The sequence below is a fragment of the Zonotrichia leucophrys genome, chromosome 5, assembly GCF_028769735.1.
Source record: "Zonotrichia leucophrys gambelii isolate GWCS_2022_RI chromosome 5, RI_Zleu_2.0, whole genome shotgun sequence".
Taxonomy (NCBI): Eukaryota; Metazoa; Chordata; class Aves; order Passeriformes; family Passerellidae; genus Zonotrichia; species Zonotrichia leucophrys.
This window is the reverse complement of record NC_088175.1, coordinates 11,201,644-11,219,786: the sequence shown is the minus strand read 5'-3', so window position 1 is coordinate 11,219,786 and position 18,143 is coordinate 11,201,644. Positions and strand designations below refer to the sequence as shown.

Below are 18,143 nucleotides of genomic sequence, written 5' to 3'. Positions count from 1 at the left end.
AGTCAAGATTCTCATCTCTTCCCTTGTCCTGGGACCCCTGTGAACACCACCACATTCAACATAAATGATTTTTGCATAGTTTATTCTATAGTTCTTCTTCTCCTTTCCAGAGTAGAGAAGAAAATTTTTTCAACGCTTATGGACTAATGGAATTCCTGAACACATATTAATTATGTAATTAAATCAACTTCAGAAAGTAACACCAGAAATTAAACTAGCACTGATGAACTGCAGATGTCCTTTACTGTAGTATCCTCTCAGGGTAAAAACCATATTCCTATTCTTTCAATATGTGAGGGAAGATGATGAATCAAACAAAAATGTCTTCCTTTTCATCATCAGCTTTTATCTCCATGTTACTTCTTCACCAGGCTTCAACTCCCTGTGTAGAAAAAAAAAAAAAAGAGGGAAGAGACTAAAATTAGTATCTTTCTTTTTAGAATAATTATTAATAAATGTAAGTGCTTATTTGTGTTAGTTTATATTCAACAATACCTTCATTTTGAGATTTATGTAAAAATTTAACTTTCCTTGCAATTGCTGTCAGTTAAACATCTTTCCATACTGATAAACTTCCTCCTTTCTTTCAAAAGCTTCATTGGATTGAGTCCTCTGATTTCCATTCATTTAATTGGAAGCACAGAACACCTGACTTCTAAGGAGTTAAGAGACTTTTAATTGGATCCAAAATGAAAAATACTACTTCTTTGAAATATAATTATTTATTACTTTAGGGGAAAGAGAGGTGTGAAAGAAGAAGGGATTTTTACAAGACGCTGACACAGCAGCCCAACTTCACTAACAAATACATTAAAAAAGTGCTAATGTACCAGGGGGGTAGATTATGTCAAAAGCTTTCTTTCTTACTCAAAATTCATTTAGGTGAGGCCAGAGTTGGAAAAAAAAAATCCACTGGCACACAAACTGATAGCACTACTATCAGTTTATGCAATATGACTTTTCTCCCCTCTTCTTTTGTTACCTGATAATCTAATACAGAATTAAACTGACACAGATGAATCAGTGTCTGAAGTTTTCTGATGGAAATGCTCCCTGAGGAGTCACAGCCAGAAAACCCAAACTGATCAGTGCATAAAATCACATAATTCAGTGAAGATACAGCAGCATGTATGTTAATTTTCAAGAACTTTGTGATTATTTTGAAGTAACACACTATTATAAAAGTATTTGGTTGAAAAGTGCTGTGATAATTTTAAATTTAAGAGAGAAAATTAAAACTCAAGCACTGTGTTTCTTGCTGAAGTTATAAAGTCAAAATAATGGTTTCCATATCTCATGACCAAGAACTTTACAGTCATTAACAGTAGTTAATGATCCTTTCTTTCATGAAGGTAGCTCCTAAAGATTCCATTTTCAGAAGTTATTACTGACCTAAAACACTTAATGAATGCTTGATATTTTTAGGCCTTTCTTCCCTTTTTTTGGTTACACTCATAACTAAAAAAGAACTGAGAAGCACTTTGAAAAATAACTATATATGTATATAAGAAGCATCATAAAATAGACCTTCTATATAAGCAGCTCTTGTTTCTGAAGGCAGACAATCTTTCATCATTCCATCTGTCCAAATAGCATCCAATCACAAATCCTAAGGGAACAAGGATGTGAACCCAGTGTTCACGCACAGCTTGGGCGAAATTCACCATGACTGCTGGAAAGAAAAGTGGAACAGGTATGAGTTGCTAATAAATCTGCACTTGGAAACTGTTGCATGCTTGGCACCTTTACTCTCACTTATTAGGATTCTACAATAACACAATACACATGAGGGCTATCAAAAACTTCCTAGGAGACACATACTGTTCTCAAACCCATACTGGGTTTCTTAGAAATAAAGATAACTGTTGAGCCTGGGAAAAAGGATTTCATCCTAAAACAGGAGAGAAATAGAACATCTCTTTCATTTACTCATTAAAGCAACCCTACAGAAGTTCGCTGCTCTGTAAAACATTAGAAACACTTTCATAATCTGAACTCCTGTAGAAGGACACTTTATTTTCTGTGTCAAGTCTCAAAGACAAGTGGGCAGCTGACAGAAAAGAAAGGGCTTTTCTGAAATAAGGAAGAACATTTTTAAAACCACAGAATGACAGAATTATTACAACTGGAATGGATCTCTGGAGATCATCCAGTCAAACCTCTCTGCCAAGGCAGGATCACCTGCAGGAGATGAGACAGGAACACATCCAGGCTGTTTCTGAATGTGAGAGGAGAAGGAGACTCCATGACCTCTCTGGGCAGCTGTTCCAGCACTCTGTCACCCTCAAATTATAGAAGTTCATCCTCGTCTTGAGGCAGAACTTCTTGTGTTTTAGTTTATGGCCATTGCTCCTTGCCGCGTTGCTGGGCGCCAATGAAAAGAGTCTGGCACCCGCCTCTGAGATATTTACAGACATTAATAAAATCTTCTCGCAGTCTTCTCTCCTCCAGACTAAAGAGGCCCAGCAAACCTTTCCGACCCAACCAAACCCTTCCGGACCAGGGAATTACACGCGATCCCAGCGCAGTCTGTCACCCCCAGCGGCGGGCCCGGAGCCCCGGCCGGGCCCTGAGGGCGAGCACCGCCCCGTTCCGCCACGGCCGCTGTGGGGCGGCCCCTCACGCATCCCCGGCGGGACCCCCCGGCCCGGCCCCGGCCGCTGACTCGCGACACGGCCCCATCGCGACACGGCCGAGCCGCTCCCGGCCTGCCCGGGACCCCGACCGCCCCTCCAGGGGCAACAGCGCCATGAAGCCCTACGGCTGAGAAGCGCTCCCGCCCGCCGTGTCCCGGCCGAAGGGGTAGGGGACGGAGCGAGGCGCTGCCAGGGAGCTCCGACAGCGCTCCTGCCCCCAGCGCCGCTCCCACCCCGCCGAGACCCCGCCATTACCGCTGCTCAGCACCGGGAGCCGCAGCGGCCGCGCCAAGGGCACCGGGAACGGCGGGCCGGGAGAGACCATGGGCTGCGTAGGGGCGGGGGGGAGCGCGCTCCCCCCGGCGGGCTGGCGGTGGTGCCGCCCGCTGCCCTTTCCGCCGGCTGTCCCGCCTCCCCGCCGCCCGCAAGATGGCGGCGAGCGCGGCGCGGGCTGGTTGAGGGCGGCAGGTATCGGCTCTTTCACCATCCTCCTCTGCCCTTCGTTCTCCTCGCCTCGGACTGGAGTGGCCGCAGGGCTCGCCCCCGTCACCCCGTCCCCGCCCGGCGAGAGGCCAGGCCCGAGCGCAGGCCCGGGCGCCGGGGCCCGGTGGGGCGCTGGAGCCCCGGAGCCCCCGGCCCGGCCCGCGCTGGGTCCCTGCTCGGGCAGGCCCTGCCTCTGAGGGGTCGCGGCCCTGGATGTGCCATCTCTCGGTGCCCCCATCCAGCTCCGTGGAGCTGCTGTTAACTGCGCTGCTCCTAGGGAGCTTTTTTCGAATTATCCTTAATATATATTGTAGACAATTAACCCCAACTCTTTCTAATAAGACCTGTAAGAGTAGAATGTTAATATCTGAGACCTAACTGGTATCGAGCAGCTGCATTGAACAGTATTAACACCGTTAGCCTGCATATTTTGAGGAATATGTGAAGCTAGATCTAAGTAAATGGAATTTTTCTTTGTGTCAGTCAACGAAACATTTTGTCCCCCATTCAGATGAGTTCTTTTGGAGATTAAACAGTTGGAGAGGAAAATGACATCGATTATCAAGTTGACTACCCTCTCGGGGGTGCAGGAGGAATCTGCCCTCTGCTATCTTTTGCAAGTAGATGAGTTTCGTTTTCTTTTGGACTGTGGCTGGGATGAAAACTTTTCTATGGATATTATTGACTCTCTGAGGAAGTAAGTAGTTCAGTTCATACACCTATTTTTAAAATAGGGCTTAGTCTGTCTTGAAAGTTTTCAAAATTCTGTGTAGTGGTATAATATATGGTGTTGCTAAATGAAAAATTGTTCTTTTTTTTTGGTTTTGTTTAGTGTATATTTTACATGAAGGGAATCACACTGCTGAAACATTTCCCGCAAAAACTTGGGATTTTTTTCCTTGTTAGTCCAGTGAGTTGTGTCTTGTAACTGTAATTCTCAAACTGTTCAGTTTTTGTTTTGGCTTGGATGATTTGTTTGTTTTTTATTGTCATAAATATGACACAGTTTAGGGGAGACTGATCCTGACTCTCAGCTAATTTAGAGCAGTTAACTAAGTTTTAAATAGGAGAGGAAGCCTTCCTGCATGTAGGCTGAATACAAAGCAGTTCAACTCTTGGCTCTTGTTTCAGGTTGAATAGAATGTCAGGAAAACATCCTCTGTCAGGACACCAGCCCTGCAAAGGGAAAAAACCCTCCAAACCAAAATCTGTCCAGACTTCTCTATTGAACTTTTTTAGGTGTACACAGGAGCTGTGCTGATTGCCAAGTTAGGACTGAAACATGGAAATTTGGGAAAGAAACTGAGCTTTTTGATACTATTTTTTTAAACACTTGCAGTGTTTAAAATCTTTTAAGTGAGGATTGTTACGTACTGAGGATAATTTATAAAATTTTTCATGTGTCTTATCTCAAAGTGATTAGATAAAATTCTCTTTATCATAACAGCCATTGAGAAGAATGTGTATTCCACTTACTGTGCAAGGGAACAAAAAACTGTCAGTCCAGCTTGTATTTTCATTTGTTACATGTGTTTTATGCCCTCAAGCTTTTCAGTTATGATATGTAGAAAGGTTTTAATTTGATTTCTAATTTTATGCAACACTTTGCGAGGAAAAAAAATGGTTTTAAGAGTAATAAAATTCCCCAAACTCATGTGCTACTTTTCTTAAATGATATTTTTGCTATTTTCTGTATTTAAGATATATTTTGATTTGATCAGAAAATATTGAAATATATTTTGCTTTATCTTTATCAGTTGAAGGATTGTTGTCTCTTTGGTTCTTTGACTTGGTTGAGCTCATCAGAAGAAAAGTTGTTGTCTGTTTTGTGGTGTATAAGCAATTTGTAGCAAATTTGTACTGATAATGTTCTTGGTCCCTCAATTTATTTTCTGGTGGCCACTTACATACTAAGGTCTTTTTCATCAGGAGTTTGATGTGGAAATGTCTTCAGATCTTAAAGTAATACTTTCTGAAATAAGTTTTTAAGTACTTGAACATTAGGAAACACCCATAAGTTTTAATTGTGATTTTTAAAACTGTCCCAGTTCTTGAAGGGTTGAAGTTTCATTGTTTGGCATTCAGACTGTGTATGTATTCTCAAAACAGCCCTAGCAGGGGATACACAGAACCATACAGAGCTCCTTTCAATGCCTTTTGTTGGCCCTCTTTTACAGGCATGTACACCAGGTTGATGCTGTTCTCCTTTCCCACCCTGACCCTCTACACCTTGGTGCACTTCCATATGCAGTTGGAAAAATGGGATTGAATTGTGCCATTTATGCAACTATTCCTGTATATAAAATGGGACAGATGTTTATGTATGATCTCTACCAGGTATGTTTAAGTTGATGCTTTCATACACAACATCTTTGATGGTGAAGTGTTTGAATTCTCTCTACTTCTTTGTTTGTTTTAGTCCCGCCACAACACTGAAGATTTCACACTCTTTACATTGGATGATGTAGATGCAGCCTTTGATAAGATACAACAGCTGAAGTTTTCTCAGATTGTGAACTTAAAAGGTAAAGTTGTCACCAAAACCTCAAGAAATTACTTTTAGTGAAAGGCAACAGAGCAGTTACAAGTTAAAGTAACTTTTGTAAAGGGACTGAGTTCTGAAATGCCGTGTTTTGCAGTGCTGAATTCATTAGCCTCATGTCAGTCTGTATCAATTGCAATTGTATCTAGACATGGATAGAACTTTCACTTAATGAGGAGTGGGTCATGCCAAACAGTGTTGAGATATTTGTTTCTCTTTTGTGTTTTTGTAACTTCTCTTGGAATTTACTGATGTCTATTAAAAGTATTTACTTACCTCTAGCAGCAGATACTCAGAGCTCTCCATAAGCAGTAGCACAAGGGAAAGCTTTGCAGAGCAGAGATGAAGTTGCAGCATGTGCAGGATTTAATGGGGAGATCTTCAGTGACTCACATCATACTCAGTGTCGTGCATTGCTGGGACCTGTGACAATCAGCAGCTCTCCACTTGTGTTGAATGTAAAGATCAGAATAAAATAAAACTCTCTTCTTGAACAGAGACATGTACAGGCTGACCACCAGCAGTTTGTCTCTGAGGTGCAGTATTTTACAGGTTCATGAGTAGTGCTGCCAAAAGACTTCTTATTTGGAAAACAGAAACAGGATGTTGGCCTTGAAAGACTGTTGGTCCCTTTTGAGATAGTTGTAGCAAGGCTATGTCTGCCCTGGCAATTCTTACATCCAAAGAGCAATTTTGGCATACAACTTTTCAAAACAACCAACTTCTTTTATATTTAATGGAGGTGATTTGAAAAGACTCGATGGAGGCTTTTAAGAAGATAATATATGTTTAATTATTAATTATTACTGTGCATTTAATGCAGCAGAGTCAGTGAGTGATAGTTGTGGGTAGTCTCATTTTAATCTGATGTATATACAGGGAGCAACAGTGCATTTGAAAAATGCATCAGGTGCTGAAAAGTTCTGTCATCCCATCATGCAGCACATGAGCACCTTTTGTGCTATGGTTTAACTTGTGTGTTTGTCATTCTGGAAAGCTTTCAGATTGTGTAATTTATATAAGTTTTCCTAAGTACCTCAAAAGTGAATGCTATAGTAAACATTAGGTGTTGCCCCAGAGAGGATCATGGCTTTCATCATTGTGATATGTTTTTTATATAATTTACTGTTGTTTATGTCCATAGTTACAGCAGCTCTGAGTGTCAGTGGGAGGTGGAGGGAAGAAGTGATCTTTGCTTTAGTTTCTTTATTCTGGAGGAAAGATACAAGTGAATTGCAAAATATTTTGACATTACTGCATAGATGGGAAGGACAGATATTACTGCTTTTTCATACTTCATTTGACTTTTTCTCTCAGTAGTAATTTGGGTATTCAGTTGTTTAAAGTTACTATGTCTTGCTCAGAGTAATGGATTTTACTATGTGCAATCTACCTAAAATGCTGAAAACCTTTGTAGGCAAAGGACATGGTTTGTCAATCACACCATTGCCAGCTGGTCACATGATAGGAGGCACAATTTGGAAGATTGTCAAGGATGGGGAGGAAGAAATTGTTTATGCCGTTGATTTCAACCACAAGAGGGAGATGTAAGTTCGACATTGAAATGTACAGTTCTTAGCTGTTAGCTGTGCATCATTTAGTGGGTGATAAAGAGGTGTGGAAGCAGAAGTGCATTTCCAGTTCTAATAAGATCACTAATTTCATTTGCATCTAGATTAATCAGTTTGAAGCAAGCATTAGCTCTGGGTTTCTTTATTCCATTTGTTTTATTTATTTGTAAATGTGAAGCAGGAAGCATTTAGCAGCTGAGGAGTTTTGTTTCTGTACATGCAAATATCTGGAATCTAGCTGCCTTTTTTTTTTCTCATAAAATAGAAATGCAAAAAAGTGAGATTTTTCCTTTTTTCCACAGCCATCTGAATGGATGTTCCTTGGAAATGTTGAGCAGGCCTTCATTGCTTATTACAGATTCATTTAATGCTACTTATGTACAACCCAGGAGGAAGCAAAGGGATGAACAGCTGCTGAGTATGTATTGTTTGGGCTTCAAAAATATCAGTAATGTGATTTATTAGCCACTATAAATTATTTTTCATTGAGAAATGCATTAGCATTTAAACTTAAGAACGCTTATTAAAATGTAACAAGTTTTGAATTACTCTTTTCTGATGATACTGATCCTGTGAGTTAAATGTTTTCCTAACAACAGTGAACTGTATTTGGAAACATTGTATTTTACCCAGTATCCTTAAATCTCTTCAAAGATTTTTAAATTATGTTCCTCAGCACTTTCTTTTTTTAAACTCAATTTTCTGTTGATTTTTAATTTAAAAAAAACCACCAAAAACAAACAAACAAAATAAAAAAACTACCAAGGCAGAGAGATCTTCAGAGCTACTGAGAAAACTCCAGCTCCCTTTAATTTTGGTGGAAGTGTGGATTTGGATCTCTTTTAAAGTTTCATTTGTTTCAGTGTTCAGTATACTTTTGGATGTGATTGCTAGTGTGACACAACAAAAAAAAATTTCAGCCACAGCATGAACCTTCTAACTTTGGTCCAAAGTGTAAGCAGGTTTTTGTTTTGTTTTTAATTCTTCCTAGCTAATGTTTTGGAGACATTACGAGGTGATGGAAACGTGTTAATAGCTGTGGATACAGCAGGCAGAGTTCTGGAACTTGCTCAGCTTCTTGATCAGATCTGGAGAACAAAAGATGCAGGATTGGGAGTGTACTCTCTTGCACTTTTGAATAACGTCAGCTACAATGTAGTGGAGTTCTCTAAATCACAGGTTTGATTTTAAAATCCAGTTATGAAGAGTAAAGGAAATTTATGCAAAAGCTTTTCTTTTTAATGGTAAAAATTAGCAAAATACTGGGTGAATGTCCTTATTCTGTAGTGCATGTTTGTGTCTCAGCTCTTTTGATCAAGTAACACAGTGTCCAGTTGTGACAGTGGGCGTGTTTCTTGATACTGATGTCTGTCTTTTTGATAAGACTTGTTAGCATAGTTTGTAGTTGTTAAAAAAGAGAACTTAAAGTACTTGTTTCTGTGTTGGTTATGCTCAACATTATTTCTACACCTGCTGAGAAATACTGAAATAATCCTGGGCATTTTGCATCCTGTACTTCATATGAAGCTTGTGCTGTTGAACAACTTGTAATTGTATAGATAAGTTTCTCTAATATGTATTTTAGGTGGAATGGATGAGTGACAAGTTGATGAGGTGCTTTGAAGACAAGAGAAACAACCCTTTCCAGTTCCGCCATCTCTCCTTGTGTCACAGCCTGTCTGATCTGGCTCGAGTGCCTAGCCCTAAAGTTGTTCTGGCCAGTCAGCCTGACTTGGAGTGTGGGTTCTCTAGAGATCTTTTCATTCAGTGGTGCCAGGATTCCAAAAACTCCATCATTTTAACTTATCGCACTACACCCGGAACATTGGCACGATTCCTGATTGATAATCCTTCTGAAAAAGTTATAGATATTGAGGTGAGAGTTGTCTCTGTAGCTCCAGGTTCTTATTGTGGACAAAACTGAACATGGTTTCCCTTTTGATCTTCTGGAAATGCTTCTAGTGGTGGAGAAAAACCTGAAACTAGTATGTTGCATATTTATCAGATTGTGGATAAATTTACATAAAAATAGGTCTCCTACTGAGAACTGCAAATTCTTTTCACGGCATGGCAAAATTAATAGAGCTGAGCGTGAAATTCCTTTTAAATATTTATTCTTAGGCAACTCATTCCTTTGTGTTTCTACAATAATAGAAGCACAGAAAAAAGTCTGCTTGCAGCTGACATACAGATCACTACATGTGATGGGTTAGTCTTGCTGAAAATTCTCCTGGTTTGGATGAGAGGAGAATCAAGTTAAATTAGTGTAATATATCCCAACAGGATTAGAAGGATAAGCAAATGCTGGAAATTAGGAGATAATTAATTGCTATTCATGCTTTCAAATTGTTTTCAATAATCTGTGCACCTGTGTCTACTTCTTTCTGGTGCACATTGTTAGTTTATGGAAGTCCCCTGTGATTGCAGTGATAATTTCAGCACTGATGATGCAGCTTTTTTTTTTTTTGGTTTTAGATTGGATTGAAATAATTGAATTATAGTGTTAGGTTATTACTAGAATTCAGTTTATTCAAAGTGAACTGTACTCAGAAGACAAGAAACAAAATCTACCATTGTTTTGCCAGCTAGTATGACTTTGCTAGCTTCTTCTGGTTTCATGTTAATGATAGAAAAACAAAAAAAACCACTGCTCATCTAAGAGTATTTGCCTTCACTTGTTTTTGGAAAACTTAATTGATTTTAATATTTTTAGAAATGCTTTCATTTAAAGTAGACTGTACAAGTTGACACTATCATGATGTCAAGGTACCACATTTTTGCCATAGTCTTGTCTTGTATGTGACATACAATTTATACTTGCCCTTGGTGCCCAAGGACAAATATTCTTGTCACCAGCATATAGGAGAAGTATTAAAGTTGTGCCAGCTACTCACAATATCATTAATTTTAATTCCATCTGCAGTTGAGAAAACGTGTCAAGTTGGAAGGAAAAGAACTTGAGGAATACCTAGAAAAGGAAAAACTAAAGAAAGAGGCAGCTAAGAAGTTAGAGCAGTCTAAAGAGTAAGTATGTTGCTGTTATGATCAGAGTTGGGATTTCTGTGTGATTATTCTGCTCCTTCAACTCTTTTCAGGGCTAAATGAGAATTAGAGTTTCAGTAGCCTTGTCTGAGAGCCCTGAGCAATCAGGAGGGGTTGTCTTTAATCTGTTGTCCTGATAGACCCAGTTTCATCTGCCATTTAAGTGTGAGCTCTTTCTCAGATACATAAACTGCCCTTGGCCTTGGCCACTGTTATGTCAACTGTTATTTTCTAGTCAGTGTGTTTATATAATATGAAACCTGAAGAAAAAAAAAAAAGAAGTGCTAGGTGTTTTTGGAATGTCATTTCAGGGCAGATATTGATTCCAGTGATGAGAGTGATGCTGAGGAGGATATTGACCAGCCAACTTTACATAAGACCAAACATGATTTGATGATGAAAGGTGAAGGTAGCCGGAAAGGAAGCTTCTTCAAACAGGCAAAAAAATCTTATCCAATGTTTCCAGCTCCTGAAGAAAGAATTAAATGGGATGAATATGGTGAAATTATCAAGTATGTGGTGGTAATGTATACTAACATAGTAGCTATGAAATAATTAAAACCTAGAAGGAATTAAATTCACCATTCTGTCTCTTTTGCAGCATTGCTATATGCTCTTCAAACTGCTTAGTCTTAGAGAAAGCTTATGATAAGGATTGAAGCTGCAGAGTGCTGATCTTTGACCTGTGTTCACACTTCTCAGGATATATTTTCACTCCAGGCTTTTTTTAAAATATTTTGAGATAGAAGATTTTAAATTATTTTAAGCTGACTTTCTTCTGCTTTAAATTTCACTTAATGTTAAATTTGTGAGGTGAGAAAACACTATTCATCCTAACAAAATTCAGTGATATTTGTCAGCTTTGCATAAGGAATACTTGCTAGAAATCCCCAATTTGCTAGTACTTCCTAAGTCATTCAAGTTCTTTTTTAAGATAAGATGGTGATATTTTCCAAATCAGCTCTGTTCAAGTACAGAAATATTTGGCAGGTGTTGTTGCTGGCAATAGCAGTTACAAAAAAATCTTAGCAGTAATAATCAGCACTGTTTGTTTTTATATTAGATAGTGCTTTGGTTTTAATCTAAAAAGCAAAATACCTTTCATTCTTTAGACCTGAGGATTTTCTAGTTCCAGAGCTTCAAGCAACAGAAGAAGAAAAAAGCAAATTAGAGTCTGGTTTGACAAATGGAGAGGAGCCTATGGACCAGGATTTATCAGATGTTCCTACCAAGTGTATTTCTGCAACAGAATCCATGGAAATTAAGTGAGTGACTTTGTTCATCTCAGTTCTGCTGGAACAGTGGCATGGGTACCGTGCAAATTGGGCAAAAGCCTAGCTTGGATTTAAGAAAGTGGGAAAGGACTTGAGTTTTGTTGATTTTTTACCCCAGGCTAAGTTATATTATAGTTTTTCTGGGAGCATAGAACAGTCTTATGGTTCCCCACGCTTAAAAAGTTTGGTTTGTTTCCTGTCTTATGGAGACAACTGGGAGAAATAGAAGAAATGATACAATAGTATGTTAACATTGATGCATAAGTATGTTTTGTTTAAAGGATAACATATTCAAATATGCTTATTTCATGGATAACTTATTTTTTTGATAACTATGTAAGTGAATTTTGTGAATGTATAGTGTTAAATACACACATGCTAATATTTGATGATCCATAATATACCTTGTGCTGACAGCTTTTGTTGATGTACAATAATTTAAAAAAATCTTAATGAAGTATTTTGGAACACTCAAAGGTTTAATCTTTTAAACTGAAACATATTTTTCTCGGGTTTTTTGTTCAAACTAGAGCCAGAGTTACATACATTGACTATGAAGGACGTTCAGATGGGGACTCAATTAAAAAAATTATTAACCAAATGAAACCAAGACAACTGGTGATTGTCCATGGCCCACCTGAGGCCAGTCAGGACCTTGCAGAATGCTGCAGAGCTTTTGGTGGAAAAGATATTAAAGTTTACATGCCCAAACTTCATGAAACTGTAGATGCTACAAGTGAAACACACATTTACCAGGTAAGGCACTGGAATTTTTTAGTTGTGTAACTACTGTGGACTGTAGTAGAGCTGTATGAGCAGAATGTAATTTACCCTCTGTTCTTGGGAGAGGAGAAGTGATACCACCTGTGAGTTCAATTAGTTTTGTGTGATCAAGGCATTAGTTGTGTTTTTCTGTGTTTAGATAAGCATTCTGCTGAGGCTTATTATTCATAAGCATTAGAAAGCTGGAATGGAATATCCGTGGGTTTTTTACCTGAAGTGCAAAAGGCAATTTTGCATGTTTGTGTCCATGGAGGCATCAGTTTGCTTTATTGAAGTATTTACAAATTTATAATGCCTATATTTAGAATACCCTTGTATACTAGCTGCAATTCAGGATTCTCTTTGGAATCTCAAATGGAGCCTTAAAGAGCTAGAATAAAAAAATGCTTCATACTTAAATAGTACCTAAAAGTGAACATGTAAAATTAGGAGCAAGTTAATGATAAGAACAAATTAGATACCCATACCCCCCAAAAACTTAATGTGCTGATTCTTGGAAAGTAAGGTTATGATCATGTATTGCTGTGTGTTAGCCATGAAAATTAAATTCAATATATTAAGTTCTAAATAAGAAAGCTGGAATAGCTTGTGTGAATTATGTGAAAATTGTGTATGCTCCCAATTGAATTTTTGAAATTGTTTAGAGGGAATTGTCTCACAAACAGTTTTTGCAGTAGTCCTTTATTCCTTTGTTCTTTTAAAGTTAATAGAAAAACATTGGTAGAATTGTTGAAAGAGGTACTTCTGTTTCTTTCTAGAGAAAAATCTGTTATCCTCTAGAAAGTAGAAAATTCCAGTTATTAAAAATCATCTAGTTATGGCAGCCTTAAAACAGCATGTTTTCTGCATGTGGTTTGTTGGTTGTTGGGATGTTTTTGTTTGTTTTTTAAGGCTATGAGAGTTGCTAGTGTGTAAGAAATGACCCAGGAGCAGTGCAGTGGCAATGTTGAATTTGAAAATAAGAGATGTGAGTGAGCTGTCAGGGTCACAGTGTCACTTGTGTGGGCTGTGCTGCACAAGGGTGGGTAGCTGGTGGTTCTTGCACATGGCTGCAGCCTTGATTGCACTGTGGCAATCATGGACCTCCTAATGTGGATAACAATCTCTGAGAGTAGAGCTTTATTTAAAAGATTAAAGTCCCACAGTCCACCAGAGGAATCAGGGTAAGGACACTTAAAATCCTCATATTTACAACACTTTTTCTTACAATAAAATAGTAATCATAATTTTTTGGAGGGTTGAAATTTTGAACTATTTGTCAGTAACCTAAATGTATCTATAGAAACTTCCTCTGAATTTGCCAAGACCAACTGAGGAGCAACTTGGCTGCAAAAAAGGTTTCTGGTTTTTAAAAGGAAATTATTGCTCTTGCTGTAAATTTAAGTCAAGTTTGCAGTTCAATAGGTTCTTTTTCAATTTGAGCCAAGATGAGAAAGGTGTTGATCTCTGCTGCTTTTTAAGTTGTGATATCAGTGTTACATATATTAAATTTTAAAGTATCTTGTCTTAGTGATAGCAGTTCCATCCTTTCTCTCCATAAGAGTGCATGAATCAAACCAACTGGAAAGATGGTGAAGAGAAACTTGCTGATCTTTAAGGCTTGAAGTAAGACCTCTGTATTTTCCATGAAACTAACAGTACTTTTATTTTTGTGCAACCCAGGTCAGATTGAAAGATTCTCTTGTCAGCTCTCTTCAGTTCTGTAAAGCCAAGGATGCTGAGCTGGCTTGGATAGATGGTGTTCTGGACATGAGGGTTTCAAAGGTGGATACTGGAGTTATTTTGGAAGAGGGAGAGTTGAGGGAAGATGAAGACTTAGAGATGCAAGTGGATGTGCCTTCTTCAGACTCGAGTGTGGTTGCACAACAGAAGGCCATGAAAAGCCTCTTTGGTGACGATGACAAGGAGATGTGCGAGGAGAGTGAGATCATTCCTACTTTGGAACCTCTGCCACCTCATGAGGTACAGAAATGATGCTGCTCTGGATTTCTTTTGTTAGGACCTCTGTATTAATTTGTCTTTTTCTAGTGCTTAGAGATTGATACTGTGATCTTACTCAAACGCAAGCCTAACTGAAACTGGATTTTCATGTTTAGGTTTCTCTTTGTTAAACCTGGTGCTGTTTTTGTTCAGCTTTTTTACTTTTCAGTGAGGATGACCTTTTGCATCCATTAACAGTGCCATATATTTATGAAATAAGATTTTAGTTAGTGTGTGTCATATCTGTAATTAGTACATGCACATAGAGAAATCAGTTGGTGTTAGTCACGTCAGGATTTTGTTACGTTTTGTTGATGCCATGGAAGATACTTTATATACTTGAGATACAGATCTTTGACGTTCATACATCTGCTTCTATAGTAGTGATTTGAGAATTTATTAAATTTATCTTTTCTATAAATTTACCATAGCTCTTAAAATACTTTGCATTTTAGGAGATAACTATTTTATCTTTCTGTTGAATTATTCCAGTATGTTTTAATCCTAGAGATGCTTTTTAAGATTATCTGTTTCACAGTCCTAATTGTAGTCTGTTCTGGGAGCTAGAGAATTGTGGAGACAGTTCCCAGGTCTGTTCAGATTGATGGCAACCATCATAGCACGCTGTACTGATCAGCAGTACAGCTCACTCAGCTTGGTCCCTGGCATAGCGTGGCTTGGAAGAGGGATCTTCATTGTGGCTTTGTATTTGTCTTCAATATGGGAGCAAAGCAAAACCTTTTGCTTTGTGTGATGGGCAACTTTTAAGGCTTTTCTGTCCTGAAGATGTATTGCTGCAGGTGAACAGAAATAGAACCAATTTAGAGTCCTGTAGTCTTGGCCTCACTGCTGCCAACACAGTAATGAGATCTTTGGAAAAAATGGAAGGTGTTAAATAGCAGCAGTAAAATGATGTGTGTTGTTTTGAAGGTTCTTGGGCATCAGTCTGTGTTTATGAATGAGCCAAGACTGTCTGACTTCAAGCAGGTTCTCCTGAGGGAAGGTATACAAGCTGAATTTGTTGGAGGAGTGCTTGTGTGCAACAACCTGGTGGCTGTCCGCAGGGTAGGTGTCCTGTGTTTTCATCTCTTAGGAAAATAAGATGATGAAATAATATATATTATTTTAGTAATAAATAAAATATTATTTTAGTAATAAAAGAACTTTCTAATTAATGTAAAGATAATAAATTGAAACATGTCTTTTGTTTCAGACTGAAACAGGGCGTATTGGATTGGAAGGCTGCCTCTGCCAGGACTTCTATAGGATAAGAGACCTTTTATATGAGCAATATGCTATTGTCTAAGAAAAGTGCTGCAAAGGTGTTTTCACTTGAACTTCTACAGACAAAGGAGGTTTCTCCCAGTTCTGACTTTTTGTAGTTTTCTAATTTATACAGGGAAACCTAATTCACAAAGATCAGTTAGCTGCCATGAACATGTGAGTAACTGCTACTGTTGTTCATAAATCTGTTGGTACATTCCATGTAGTTGACTCTTAAACTGTTACAACTTGGCATCTCCCACATAACACATTATAAATGAGTTTATGACTATGAACACTTCTCAGGAGAGGTTCAATTTGTCAGGGCATGTTTTGGTTTCACAGATTTCCTGTCAAAGAGTACGAAACATGTGAAAGTCATTCTTTTGTTCTAAAATAAGATTGGATAAAGAGCTTTGGTTTCTTTGGTTTTGTTCAGTTTCTGTGAGGTTGTTTTTTGGTTTTGGTTTCGGTTGCTTGGGGTTTTTTTTAGTAAGTTTGATTTAGGGAACAGTCTCAAGTATCTCCCTCTTTTGTTTTTAAATTGGGTTTAGTTGAAGTACATTATTAACAGCCCACTTAAAGCTAGACTGCTTAAAGTTACCCCAGTGTTTATCTGGCTGCATCTTAATGCTGTATCTCTTCCATCTTACTGATTTGTTCTGAAACAGCATTTCATATTGTAATCTGCAGGATAAAAAAATTACTTGGGCAATTACTCTAAGAAGATTGGATTATATTTTCAGGTAGTTTAAAATGCAGTAATTATGCTTCAGAGTAACTTCTGTGCAAAATTACAGAATTCATAACTCCTAACTCTTGCAAAATTATGCCAATTATAAAAACTTTTCTAAGTTCTGATTTTAATACTTTTCAAAGTCTAAAGCCTTTATCCATGCACTGCTGTTTGTTCAGAGTGCCATGAGCCACGTTCAGGAAGATCTTTTCTCTTGAAATCTGTTCATGTAATGTATTTAATGATTTTGTACCATGTTCTGTTCTAGATGACAGTAAGACTTATTGTAGCTGCTGATGCTAGGGATTTACCTTACCTTTTAGGTAAGGATAAACACATCATTGAGTTCATTAATTTCTCAAAAATTAAGTTATGAAAACAAATGGCCTCTCAAGTTTATTTAATCCTTTTTTCCCCTATCCGTGTGTGAAACACCAGTTTTGGCAGTGGAGGGTTGTTTGCTTTTTACATAAAACAATGTAATATATGCTCGTTGTGTGTGTGCTTAAATAAAACCTTTTGAAAAAGTGGCAAAAAATAGCCCTGTGGGCTGTCAATGGAAAGATAATTTACTTTGCAATTCATTCTCAACAAAAAATTTCTGTCTGATCTACAGACTATTTTGTTTAAAATAGTAGATTAAAAGTGAAGACTGTATTAAACAGTTGATAGAACTGTATACTAGAAATGTAAAAAACTTGAAAATACAATACTGAGTGAGAATGTATTTTCTTACACAAAATCTGGGGTTTTTTCTTAACAATCTAGAAAAAATGTGTATTTCCTTATATTGACCTCCAGAACTTCATAGAAATGCTCTGGTTTTGTAGCAATGCTATGTAAATCTATATGATGCTGCATACTTGTTGCTGAATACTGTTGTATTACTACTATTGTTTATACTAGTGAACTTTTATAAAGTGAGTTACTTTGTACATAATCATATTGGCTGTAGGACTTTAACCTTGAGGGCTTAGGATGGGAAGGGATCACATACCCCTGCATGGAATATGCTAATAAAGAAAAAAAGCCCTTAGGAAGTCAAAATAGTGCTGCTTTTGAAAAAAGGATAAAGACAGCACAGTGTGATCATAAACCTTTCTATCAGTTTTGTTTGTTTTTCTGACCTACTGATACAAACTCAGCTAAGATCACAAAATTTTAGTGTTATCAGTCAGTAAATTCTGGTGTGTGCTGACAGAGAATCCCAAATTAGTGCTATCACTGAGAAAAAGCTCAAGGATAAGCAAAACAGCTTCTTATTTTAGCCTGTTCAGCATGAGTGTGGCTGGAGTGTGCAATCAGACCTAGAAAGCTGACATGCAAGGTGCAGGTGGTCAGCTGAGAGCTGGGACTGCAGTTCTGGGGGTCTCTAGAGAATGCACCACAGGCTGCACTGGTGCTGTGGGGCAGGTGTGCTCCTCAGCTGGGCATCCAGGGCTTGTAAAGCAGTGTGCACCTGAAGCCAGTGCTCATTCATTTGGCCTATTCTGCTGTCAGTCCCCTGATATGTTCTTAACTATGATTTGCTTTAGACAGTAATTGAACTTCTGTGTGGGATTTTCAGAGTTACTAGTCTGGTTCTAGTTTTTATCTGAACTAAAAGATTGCTTTCCCCTTGCCTCCACACAAGGTCAGTACTGCTGTGGTCTGTAAGTTGTGTTTTCAGGCTTCTACATGTTTTTCATTAGCAGTAAAAATGTGACAAAGAGTACCATTTCTTATTCTGCCCTCTGTTGTTCCTGAGGGTAAGAACATTAACTTCAAACCTAGTTTTGGTGTTCACCAATTAAAAATATTTCCTTCCAGTGCTCCTGGATAGTTCAGATTCCT

The 18,143-nt window shown here is 38.2% G+C and overlaps 2 protein-coding genes across 3 annotated transcripts; one reads left to right on the top strand and one right to left on the bottom strand.

The window, feature by feature from the left end:
* Positions 1-65: 65 nt before the first annotated feature.
* Positions 66-3,026, bottom strand: NDUFB1 (NADH:ubiquinone oxidoreductase subunit B1). 2 transcript variants are annotated; one of them, XM_064713895.1, is made up of 3 exons: positions 2,892-3,026; positions 1,528-1,672; positions 66-382 (listed from the first exon to the last, which is right to left on the bottom strand). In XM_064713895.1, exons 1-3 carry the CDS (start codon positions 2,959-2,961, stop codon positions 346-348), a joined length of 252 nt encoding a protein of 83 aa, XP_064569965.1. In that variant the 5' UTR covers positions 2,962-3,026; the 3' UTR covers positions 66-345. The 2 variants fall into 2 exon arrangements, with proteins under 2 accessions (XP_064569965.1, XP_064569966.1); XM_064713896.1 differs by having other exon boundaries at positions 1,528-1,669; positions 2,892-2,979.
* Positions 2,963-17,020, top strand: CPSF2 (cleavage and polyadenylation specific factor 2). The gene is made up of 15 exons (XM_064713894.1): positions 2,963-3,104; positions 3,631-3,816; positions 5,297-5,456; positions 5,539-5,644; positions 7,079-7,208; positions 7,535-7,650; positions 8,224-8,411; positions 8,818-9,108; positions 10,156-10,256; positions 10,586-10,786; positions 11,387-11,539; positions 12,079-12,304; positions 13,994-14,293; positions 15,242-15,376; positions 15,525-17,020. The coding sequence occupies exons 2-15, from the start codon at positions 3,668-3,670 to the stop codon at positions 15,615-15,617; spliced, it is 2,349 nt and encodes a 782-aa protein (XP_064569964.1). The 5' UTR covers positions 2,963-3,104; positions 3,631-3,667; the 3' UTR covers positions 15,618-17,020.
* The last annotated feature ends 1,123 nt before the right edge of the window (positions 17,021-18,143 follow it).

Coding starts and splice junctions, on each gene's coding strand:
- NDUFB1 (XM_064713895.1), bottom strand. CDS start 2,961: ATGGTCTCTCCCGGCCCGCCGTTCCCGGTGCCCTTGGCGCGGCCGCTG. Junction 1,673..2,891: donor GCTCCCGGTGCTGAGCAGCG/GTAATGGCGGGG, acceptor TTTTCTTTCCAG/CAGTCATGGTGAATTTCGCC. Junction 383..1,527: donor AAGAGCTGCTTATATAGAAG/GTCTATTTTATG, acceptor TTTTCTACACAG/GGAGTTGAAGCCTGGTGAAG.
- CPSF2 (XM_064713894.1), top strand. CDS start 3,668: ATGACATCGATTATCAAGTTGACTACCCTCTCGGGGGTGCAGGAGGAA. Junction 5,645..7,078: donor TCAGATTGTGAACTTAAAAG/GTAAAGTTGTCA, acceptor AAACCTTTGTAG/GCAAAGGACATGGTTTGTCA. Junction 10,257..10,585: donor AAGTTAGAGCAGTCTAAAGA/GTAAGTATGTTG, acceptor ATGTCATTTCAG/GGCAGATATTGATTCCAGTG.